This window comes from Phacochoerus africanus, chromosome 8 (genome assembly GCF_016906955.1).
Source record: "Phacochoerus africanus isolate WHEZ1 chromosome 8, ROS_Pafr_v1, whole genome shotgun sequence".
Classification (NCBI taxonomy): domain Eukaryota; kingdom Metazoa; phylum Chordata; class Mammalia; order Artiodactyla; family Suidae; genus Phacochoerus; species Phacochoerus africanus.
Window position 1 is genome coordinate 27,070,685 of NC_062551.1, and position 11,216 is coordinate 27,081,900.

Below are 11,216 nucleotides of genomic sequence, written 5' to 3' on the forward strand. Positions count from 1 at the left end.
CCTCGCTGGGGCCTGGAGGACGGAATGTTTCTGAGGCTTCTCTGTCAGGCCCACAACTGGCGTCCCATCTTCTCTCACCTTCTCTCGCTCTTGTCCCCTCTCTGGGATGCTTCAGTCAAAGATTCTGACAGTTTCTGCCTTATTTAGTCTGGGCAGGGTGCAGGCTCAGGCACCAGCCCCAGCGTCCTCAGGGGAAGCTGGTGGTGCCCACGGGAAACAACACTCACCAGGGGATTGTGGCCTCGGACATTCCTCCACTTGGGCACAGGCTCTGGTAACACCTGCAAGGAAAGGACTCATCAGCGAGCTGCTGCTGCTCAGTCCTGAGCCCTGTGCAGGAGTGTGTTGGGGCTGACAGTCAAGATTTGGGCGCCCAGTGTGGGCCAAGACAGTTGAGCAACACCCCCTGCAAGGCCACAACGCCATCCAGACCTGGCCTCTTGGCGTGACTTGGAGAAACGGGCCGAGACCCACTCCGTCCACCCCCATGTGCAAGGATATGCACACACCACCCTCCCCCATGTGTTCCACCCTGGTCTCCACTGCCCAGCCTGGCGGCCAGGTAGGGAGGTGAGACAAGCCTAGAGGCAGGCCACTTCTGGCGCTTTAGGCTGTGGCCTGAGCCCAGCTCCCTGCCTGGGGGCTCTCCTGTGACCCTGGCAGTCTGCTCTGCCTCTGCTTCCTCCCTCTGATTTCCGTGCCGGGCACACCGACAGCAAAGAATCGCGTTTCTTTAGTAACCTCCATAAACTATGCCAGGAGCCTTTCTAGGTGTGCAGCTGTGTACTAGAAAGGATGGAAACGGCGCTCCTGGGGCCAAGATTTTGAGACTATCCAGACCCCTCTGGGGACCTTCAAGTGCGTGTGAGCAGGTGCCAGAGTTCACAAGAGACCAAGGGAACGCAACGCACGGGACCCTTGACAAGCAACCTTCCCCCACCGTTCACACCTTTGTGTCTTTGCTCATGCTGTTCCTTCCGCCTAGGGTGCCCAGCTCGCCTCACGGCACCTCAACCTTTGTTACATAGAGAACTCCTACACACCCTTCAAAATCCAAGTCAAATATCCCTTCTTCTGTGAATCATTCCCTCCACCTCCCTCTCCTTCCGGGTCTTAGCGCTCCACTCCTGTCCCTGAGGAGCATATGCTGCACTACTCAGGCCCACCAGAGGCTGTGTCTTAGGCAACCCAGACCTGTGCCCCATCTGTGGCACATTGAGCACCCACGGTCCAGGGTGCCATGCTAGACCCCAAGGATACAGCAGGAGCAAAGCTGCCCCAGCCCTGCCTTCATGCAACTTGAAACTTACTGGGGAGGCAGACATTCATCAGATCACCACAGAAATCAACACATATTTTCAAACCCTGAGAAGGAGTAGAAAGTAGGGGTACAGAGGGGCCAGAAGAACCTACACCAGAGAGAGAAACCTAGAGAACACTGAGCTGAAACCTAAAGCCCCCAAAGCTCTTCATACCACAGAACCGAACAAGGCCCTGGAGCAGACGGCCTGGGCTGGGATCTGGCTCCTCCACGCACTGGCAGTGTGACACTGGCCAAGCCGTGCAAGCTCGCTGAGCCTCAGTGTTCTCCTCTGCAACTAAAGCAATGACAGACCTATCTCTAGGGACTGCTCTGGTAAGGATGAGATCAATTACACGACGCAGGGAAGCCTTGACACAGTGCCTGGCATCGAGCATGACCCTCGCTAGGCTAGCTGGCATTGCTGGTGCGACGGTTATTGCTGCAAGGTCTTCAGTGAGAGTTACACCGCTCAGGACAGGTGTGTCTGCAATGCCCCAGACCCCTACCTCCCTGAGTCTGGGTCACCAGGACGCACAGGACACAGCAAATGGCTAAGATATATGGTGAGAGGGTACAAAGCAAAATCAGCCATGGGAAAGGGAGCATGGTGCCAAATGTGGCCAGAAACCAAGCACAAGCTTGCAAGGGGCCGCTCCCTCCTCCCACAGAGGATGCCCTCAACTCCCCAGCAGCCCTTCTACTGGACAGGGCTAGTTCGCAGCCTTAATAAAGACACCAAGCTCTTGCAGGTGCCTTGAAACCTGGTGTGGAAGCCGTACTTCAACGTCTTTGGTGTTGGAGAAGAACTCTAGGCATGTCGTCTTCCCACTTGCAATGTTGCCTTCAACACAGATCTAGAAAAAAACAAGTGCACGTCAGAACCACACATGGGGAGCTCCCTAGAGGCCTAGTGGTTAAGGGTTCGGCAGTGTCACTGCTCTGGCTCAGATGCGATCCCTGGCCTGGGAACTTCCAGATGCCATAGGCGTGGCCAAAACAAACAAACAAACAAACAAAAACCCCAAAATTTTTAAAATAAATAAACCTGAACCAGAAATGGAGTGCCCCAGGGAGTATCAAGGAAGAATTTCTAGGGAAGGACGCAGGTGAACAGCATAACTGGTTCAGTCCAAGACATCAGTGTGTACACAAAAATCTCACTGCAGGAAACCCCCAAGGTCCAGTTGTTAGTGACAGTAACTAACAACCTGATCCCTTCCTCCAGGGGCAGCCACCAGACCACTGTCCTCCAGCAGAAAACGTCCCTTAGGTCAACCCCTAGACCCTGCACAGCTGGCCCTCGGCCACCCTGGCTCTGCCCTTCCCCAGCAGACTATTACATCTCAGGCCTAAGGGTCCTGCCTCCCTAACCAGAGCCGAATGGCGTTCAGGTTGGGAAGCACGCGCATGTTATGAAGAACCCAACTCACCACTGTGTGCAGGAAAACACGCTTGGCCGTGGACAGGACGGGATCAGGACAGGAGAGAAGGACTAGGATGTGTAACATATACCAATTCTGACCTTAACCTTGGCAGCACCTGAGAAGTAGGTCTCCAGGTTTTCCCAGCAGAGAAAGATGAGGCTCTAGAAGAGCGTAAAGCAGGGGGCAGAGTCTGGCCCAAGACTCTGCTCGCACTGCTGGCCCCGGGGGCAGGGGCCTACCTATACCAGGGCAAGGAGCCTCCTGCAAGCATCTCAGAGCAGAGAAAGAAAGCGCTTGAGGCAGGGGGCTCTCCGGCTTAGGCGGGGGCTCTCCAACTTAGGTATGTGCTGGAATCATGTAGCTAAGCGGGGAACTTTTAAGAAGCTCCACAAGGAAACCACAGCCCAGACCAATCCCAGCACCATCTCTGGGTGGGACTCGCCCTCGGTACCTTGGAAAGCTCTCCAAGTGGTTTCAAAGCACAGGAAGCTGAGCCCCGCGGGTCCGGGGTGGGGCTTCTCAGTGAGCAACCCACAGAACCCTGCTCCAGGAGCACCAGTGGAACACCCAGACCCTCTCAGTCAGACTCGGGTAGGGGCCCTCGAACGTGCTGCCCAGCAACTCTGACAAGGCTCTGCTCAGCCAGGGCTGCTGGCGACACGGGCCAAGTGGCTTTGGCTCCAGAGACCACGAGAGGAAACAGGCAGTCCCACATAGTGAGGAGACGAACTGGCCCGGGAGAACACACACATATTCAATGTTTCCTGGGGTACACAGAGCCACAGGGGACCTGCCCTGCTGCACAGCGACCTTTACACCCAGGCTGGAGGAACCAGAGAAACGTGGGCCACCAGGTGACTTGCCCCAGGTGCCAGGGTTGGTGGGGAAAAAGCTGGAATTCATACCAGGCCTGGCAGACCCCTCGTCATGACCCCAGTGGATCCTCAGCCACACTCTCCATAAAACACGGGCTCACGGGGGGCTGCCTCGCCGGGCCCAGCTCCACGAGCTCCCCAGCACCTGCACTCTCCCGCAGTCGCATATGAAGGTTTCTTCCTGCCTTGATTGTAACAGGGATCCGGGAGGCCTGGCCCTCGACCCCGGCTCGACGACAGTTCACTCCTTCAGGACCAGAACCTCTAAGAAGAACCCAAAAGAGTGCGCAAAAGAGGGTCCCATCAGGGCACCGGGGGAGCGGACTTCTTGTTGTTCTGTAGAGGAAAGGGCTTTCCCTCTTCCTAGACACTTGAAAACAGCCTGACTTCAACATGGTTCTGCACAGATTGTTTCTTTCCTGTTCACTGCAAGGAAGGTCTTCGTGAGACCCTCTCCCCAGAATACGTGTTCCTAGTCCCACCACGAAATTCTGCAAGTTGGCAGAACGAAGGCCTTGGATTACCCACTGGTTTACCCGCTAGAGCAGGCAAGGCATGAAGAGTCGCACAAAGTTCCTGTCGTGGAGGGAAGAAAGGAGCCGGGCAAAGGAAGTCTTTAATTTTTTTTTTAAGTGATGTCTGAAACTAGAATAAGAGAAGTGCACACCCCTTGACAAAAACAGAGAAAATCATAAGGCAGAAAATACTGCCCATGATCCCCCCACTGAGAGAGAAATATCACCCCATTTCAGCATCTTGCAGACAAGTATTGTTTTCTCTACACATTTCTCATCTTTGAGAGTCTTTCCACAGCTGGCTGAAGGCCTTCCATGTGCCAGGCCCTGAGGACTCGGAGCCAGGCCCGGCATCCACTGAGCTCGGAGTGAGCGTGAACTGGAGGAGAAAAGGAACAGGAAATGCCAAGAAAAGATGGTTACGACGCCCGGGGAGCATGTGGCTGGCCAGGCACCCGCTCCCCACCCTGGCAGGATGTGCCAAGCTTTACCTCCCCTTGCGTCTGCCCTTGGGCCTGGATTCCAACTTTCTGTGATGGTAACAGACACGGTGAGGCACCCCCTGGCCTTATTTGAAAATCACAACATTTAATCTTTTCTGCAGACAGAAGCCAAGCCTTCTCACAGTAAGAAATATAGAGAATGAAAAGAAGACAGCAGCAGCCACTCATGATTCCAAAGACAAATGCCACTGAGACGGCAAATCAGAACCAGGCTTTCCTTTCCAAAGCCGCCACTGGAAGAGCCAGAATCTATGCTGTCCCATCAAAGACCCTGAGAAATCGGCAGTGAAATGGAAAATTGCCCAAATGGCTAACGACCAGCAAATGGATAAACAAAGCATGGGACATTCACACCACGAAACGCTACAGTATCGCTCGCTGTTCGGCAACACAAAGGAATGACACACAGACAGACACCTGCTCAACATGCGTGCCCCTCGAAGACATTCTGCAAAGTGAGAAAAGCTAGACATGAAGACCAAAACGCTGTATGACTCCAGTGTATAGGAAACCTCCAGAAAAGGCCAATCCATAGAGACAGGAAGCAGGGTAGCGGGTGCCTGGGTCCGGGGGAGTGACTGCAGTGGGCATGAGGTTTCTTTTCTGAGCGATAAAACGCTCCGAAATTAGATGGAGGTGTTGCACAACTCTGTAAATTTCCTAAAAAAAATCAGTAAGCTGTGTATTTAAAACTAGTGAATTTGGGGGTATGTAAATCATAACTCAACAGAGCCATTTTTTATAAAGGAACCCAGTTTAATTTTATCTCACATTCAAAGAACTAAGAGTTCCAGCCTCAGTCTCCAAATTCCCTCTCCCTCTCCTGCACTCACACCCACTTTTCCAGACACCCACTGACAACTCCTTTCCTGTTTTCTTTCCCTATGGACAGTTTCTATATTATTTCATTTGGATCATATTTCATATGTTTTTACCCTTATTTTTTTCATCTCTTACATACCGAGTACGTCCCCAGGTCATTAAATGTTTTTCAAAAACATGCTTTTCAATGGCTGAAGAATATTCCATCATATAAGACACACCATGAACTATTGAAATCTCTACCGTCGGCTGTTACTTTCTGTCGTTATTTTTATTTTATGATAAAACTGTTTTGCGATGCCCATTTTTTTGATAAGACAGATAGTGCTGTCGCGAAAATGCCTGTACATACATCCTTGTCATTGGCTCTGACTATTCCCCTTCAACAGACTTCTAGAAGTGTCACCACCACATCAAAAGATAAATGCGTTTTCATGGCTACTGATGCACGATGCCAAATTACCCTCAAAAATGCTGTCCCCACGCGCACACCTTTTAGCAGGATGTGAGTGAGCATTTTAGCTTACCCTACCAATACTGGATTTATCTCGTTCTAAATCTTTGTCAGTTCTATTCATAATAATGATAATGATGCCCGCCACCGACTAGACATTTAGTATTGGCCCCAGTGGGCTTTGCCAACATTGCAAATTGATCCTCACAACGATCATGGCTGGGAATTATTTGCCCCTTTACGCAGATGGGGAAATTAGGGCTTGGCCACCTCTACCAAAGAGCAGAGCCAGGACGGAACCCAGGTCCCCGGTCTGATCCATAGCTTTCACCGCTCCATTTCCAAAAGCATTCTTGCTCTGTTAGGGAGGTTGAGCACTTTCTTACCTTTACTGGCCATTAATAAATTCCCTTGAGAAATGTCTGTTCAGGCTTTGTTCATCTGATTATCTTAGTCCCCCTGCACTTTCAAACTAGACTTTGGAATTTATTTTGTAATTCTGTGGCAGTGACTCACGTCCCAGCTGCAGCTCGGCCCAGATATTCCCTGTCCTGTCCCATGGCATGTCCCTTCAATTCACCACCTCCCAACACCCACCTATGGCCTCTCTTCCTGAGCCCGTCCTCAGGAAAGGCTGAGCCCTCTGTCCAGACACCTCAAGGCCCTAGATGTCCTCCTCCTCACCCAGCAACTCAGCAAAGCCCTGGGCCCTGCTTCCTACTCATTCGCAGAACCTGCGCTGTCTCTTGGCCCCCAGTTAAGGTCTCTAGCCCCCCCCGGTTGAGCAGCCTCCCCGCCTCCAGTCCAGCCCAGCGCCACCCCTCATCCCTTGTCCACGGTCCACCTCCTCCTCCTGAGAGGTCAGCCACATCATGTCCAGCAAAGTCTTTCAGTGGCTCTGGGTGTTGGGATCTGTCTCCAGTCCCGGCCCCACCCACAGGGCACCCCTTTGGGTGGGCCCCAGCCTCAGGCTCTCATCCCTCTGTGACCTGCTCCTGCAGTGCCCTCTGCTCCAACACCCCTGCCGCGCCCTCTCCTCTTTCTCCCAGGAGGCCTCAAAGCTCCCCAAGTCTCTCTTCAGTCGTCATCCTCTAGAAGCCCCACCCCTACTCCCTGATTCTGGAGCCACCGTTGTCCTACTCACTGCCATTTCCCTCATAGGCTAAGCACACAGGCTGCTGGATGTCCGGGTCCCCAGGGCCCAGAGGACTTGAATGATTAAGAGCAGCCCTGGGCCTGAATGCAGGCTCCACACCACTTCCCACGGCCCACCCACTGTGTGTCTGGAGAATGGCAGACCACACCCAGAAAGCACCTAGGACAGGCCTAGCCCAACATTCAACTGGACAATAATGCATCAATGCCCCTTCCCATCTACGGTGCCTGCTGCCATACCCTACCCCACCTCTAGCTTTGACAAGCTTCCATAAATCTCAAGCGTTTTCATCACCAGTCCTTTTCATGTGACTTCTCTCCTTCCCAGGCTCTTTCCATCCCCCCACGTACCCCAGGGGGCCTGCCCACAGCTTCAGCTCTCTACAGATCCCAGGCAAGGTACTCCTGCCACCACCCACCAAGCCAGTCCCTTCCCAATCATATCTATCAACGTCCAGCTCCTTTAAGAAACTGAGCCTCTGGGAGCTCCCACTGTGGCGCAACGGGATCAGGAGCCATCTTGGGAGCACTGGGACGCAGGTTTGATCCCAGGTCCAGCACAGTGGGCTAAGGATCCAGCTTTGCCACAGCTACAACTTAGGTCTCAACTGAGGCTCAGATCTAATCCCTGGTCCAGGAGCTCCATATGCTGTGGAACGACCAAAAATGAAAGGGGGAAAAAAAAAAAAAGAAACTGAGCCTCTAGATTAACGCTGACTAAAATGCTGCTCCCCACCACAGCTAGCAAATGGCTCCAACATCCCATGGACATGTCCAGTTTGATCCTCCTCTGACCTTCAACCTCACACCAGCCGCAGCCCCACCCAAGAGCTGGCACCTCAAAGTCACTGCACTGGCTGAACCCATGTCTGTGGACGCCCCTGGTTTCTCTGTGATCCCCCACCCACCTGCCCGTCTCAGCAGTGGTGGGTTGGGAGCGGTGGTCAGCAGACTTGCCCTCACAGCCAGGTTGCCACCCACTAACCCATAGTCAAACCAACCTTCCCCACACAGGAGGAGCACCTTTCAAATCCTTCTGTCATCATTCATCAGGCTAACACTCCAAATCCACACTGTGAGTACATGCAGTCGTCTACCTGTGTAGATACCCACGAAGGCCACAGCAGAAACTGGTAAAACTGGTATCAGAGGTGGCCTCTGGGGAGGGGATCTGGGGCCCTGGGATGGAGAAAGATCTTCTTAGTCCTGAAGATCCCCTTGTATTCATTTTCGGATTTTTGTTTCTTTTTTTTTTTTTTGGTCTTTTTCTAGGGCTGCGCCTGCGGCATACGGAGGTTCCCAGGCTAGGGGTCTAATCCGAGCTGTAGCTGCAGGCCTATACCAACCACAGCCACAGCAGCATAGGATACGAGCCACATCTGCAGCCTACACCACAGTTCACAGCAACACCAGATCCTTAACCTACTGAGTGAGGCCAGGGATCAAACCAGCAACCTCATGGCTCCTAGTTGGATTCATTAACCACTGTGCCACGACAGGAACTCCCTGTTTTTTTTTTGTTTTTTTTTTAACTATGTGTATATCCCCCTTCGCTCCCTTCCTCAAAACATGCATATATGTGCATGTATGTGTGTGTATTATGTACATACATATAATCCTACACTGGAGAAAGTGTACATAAGAGAGACTTACCACTGATTTTTTCTTTTTTTCATTTTCTCTATCTTTATCTACAAAAGAAAGGAAATCAATTTTAAACTCAGTTTTAAATAGCTCGCTCTTCTTTGTCCTAATTTTCTAAACCACCACAAAAATAGTAATTTTTATGCTTACTCCTTGCCCTAAAACTGTTTTCCACTGACACTGGGACCCTCCTAGGTGGATAGGGGCAGACCCACCAAGGCTGTCTACCTATGCAACTGCCGCCTGGGTCCTGTCGGCACGTGTAGGACCCAACTGTGCTCATCTTTGTTCACTTAGTGTATCATGCTTTCCATTTTCCACGTTTCATATTTATGATCTTCACTGACGGGAGTCCAGCTAAAGAGAAGAGCGGCCTTCGCTAGCACACAGCTCACGGGTACAGCAGGCACGGGTTTTGGCTCAGGACCCAGGTTTCTCCTGCAAGCTGAGGGCTGACATCGAGGCTCCCCGCCCCCCTACTTCACAGGGGGTTCTAAGCTGCACTGAACAGCCCGAGGCCAAAGAATGCCAGAACTTGGCTCTAAAGGGGCTCTCATTTGTGAAGGGAAGGGTCTCCATTCCCGGGGGAGAGGGAGAGCACCGAGGCTAACCCACCCGCTGTTCACTGGCACCAATGTGCACCGAGGACTGTTATCTGCAGCTCCCAGCCCGCATCTCCCCCAAGGCCAAGAGAATGGAGCCGCGAGGGGCATCGGGGCCCAACAGGGAGGGGGATTCTTTCTACTCTTTAGAGGACTTGCTGGCTCCGAAGAGGAGAGGAGCCCGGAACCCCAAGGCCCCGCTCACCCCCTGCCGGCTCGCTTCTGGGGCCCCTGCCAATGACCGCCCCGCCCCTCCCCCAGGCCTCCGGAGGAAATCCCGGCGCCTTGGAGGAGGGGTTTTGGGTGCAGGCGGGTCCCAAGAGCCGAGGGCAGGGAGTGGAGCTGATGGCCCGAGGCGCCGGCCGTATCCGGGACATCTGCGAAGGGAACAGAGAGACGTGTTACCCAGAGGCCAGGCCCAGCGCTGCGCCGCCCGCGACCCCGGGGCGGAGGCGGGGTTTCCGGGGCCGTCACAGCGCAGTAACCGGCAGGCCCAGCTCCGCAGCGGCCGCAGAAGCATGGCCGGGCGGGCGGATGCCCCAAGGCCCGGCGGGCGGATGCCCCAAGCCCCGGCTTCCTTCCGGCGCAAGTCTACGCGAGCGCTCCCGGGCGACTGGGCCCTCCTCCGCGCGCCGAGCCCCGCCCTTCGCCCCGCCCCTCCCTTAAAGAAACCACGTCTCATTTCCCCCTCCCTCTAAGGTGAGAGGGTCCCTTCGCGGTTTGCAGCCCGAAGCTCTTCCGGCGAAGGAGACCCAGGCGGAATGAACCTGTGATTTGGCAAAACTTGGCGGATGGGTGGCCAGTAGTACCGGCGACTGATTGGTTAATTAATTATTGGAGATTACTTAATTGATCACCTGTTCTATCCAGGCACCTGGCACACACTTTCAGTGTCATTTATTCTTCCCAACAATCTTACAAACGGGTATTGTCCGAGTTGAGCTGATCCTCGGAGACTTAGGCCATTTATTGGAAGTGATCAGAAGTAGTCAGGGGGGTGGAGCTGCAACTTAAGGCCATCTGTCCTGCTTTACAGATAGCCTCTCTCCTCTGGACCCTGATATTTCCAGGGTCTGAACTGTAAATATACTAGATCCTTCAGGAAGCTGGGTTTGTTATTGTTGTTTGCTTTTGTTTTTTAAACAGGCTCAAAATGGAATTGCTTATGCTAAGTACCACTCACCAAAACAAGACTTAATTACAGTTTTGGCTCTCCCAGAAATGGAATCTTAGACCAGCCAATCAGGCACCTCCTGATCAGCACTAGTTAGGGAGTCTGCATAACAGGAGTTCCCATCATGGCACAGCTGAAACAATCTGACCAGACACCATGAGGTTGTGGGTTTGATCCCAGGCCTTGCTCAGCAGGTTAGGGATCTGGAATTGTGGTGAGCTGTGGTGTAGGTTCAGATCATGAGTTGCTGTGGCTGTGGCGTAGGTCGGCAGCTGTAGCTCCAATTCGACCCCTAGCCTGGAAGCCTCCATATCCTGTGGGTTCGGCCCTAAAAAGCAAAAAAAAAAAAAAAAAAAATCTGCAAAACAGACTCCCTGCCATCCCCTAAAGGAAAGTAATCTTGCAATAACCAGCTGGCATTTTTGCCTAATATAAGTTCCTTGTCCCCACTCCCTCTGCCTTTCATTTGGTACAGCTCCTTAGAACTACTTTCTCTCTGCTAGTTTGAATGCTGCCCGATTTGAATTGCTATTGTTCAGATAAAATCTGAAAATGTTTGATATGCCTCAACTTATCTTTTAACAAGTCACCATTAACGTTCCCACTGGACAGACAACTAAGGGATGTGAAGCCTGGAAATCCTGTTCATAGTCGGGTAGCAAAAAATCAGCGGGTGAGGTAGATAGGGTACCTCAACAGGCCCAGCCCTGGAACCTAAGCTGTGTAGCAAAGAGCAGTGACTGTG

General features: G+C 52.8%; 1 protein-coding gene across 5 annotated transcripts in view; it reads right to left on the reverse strand.

The window, feature by feature from the left end:
- TK2 (thymidine kinase 2) overlaps positions 1-9,870 on the reverse strand; it is a 28,448-nt gene extending 18,578 nt beyond the window's left edge. For 2 of the 5 annotated variants that reach the window (XR_007136261.1, XM_047789826.1), the window contains exons 1-4: positions 9,503-9,695; positions 8,705-8,742; positions 2,083-2,157; positions 228-281 (exon numbers count right to left, since the gene is read on the reverse strand). Coding sequence is in view for 3 of the 5 variants with exons in the window: in XM_047789826.1 (XP_047645782.1) it covers positions 228-281; positions 2,083-2,157; positions 8,705-8,742; positions 9,503-9,674 (339 nt within the window). In the remaining 2 variants the exon portion in view is untranslated. The other 3 variants (XM_047789824.1, XM_047789827.1, XM_047789828.1) reach the window with 3 other exon arrangements.
- Positions 9,871-11,216: the final 1,346 nt, after the last annotated feature.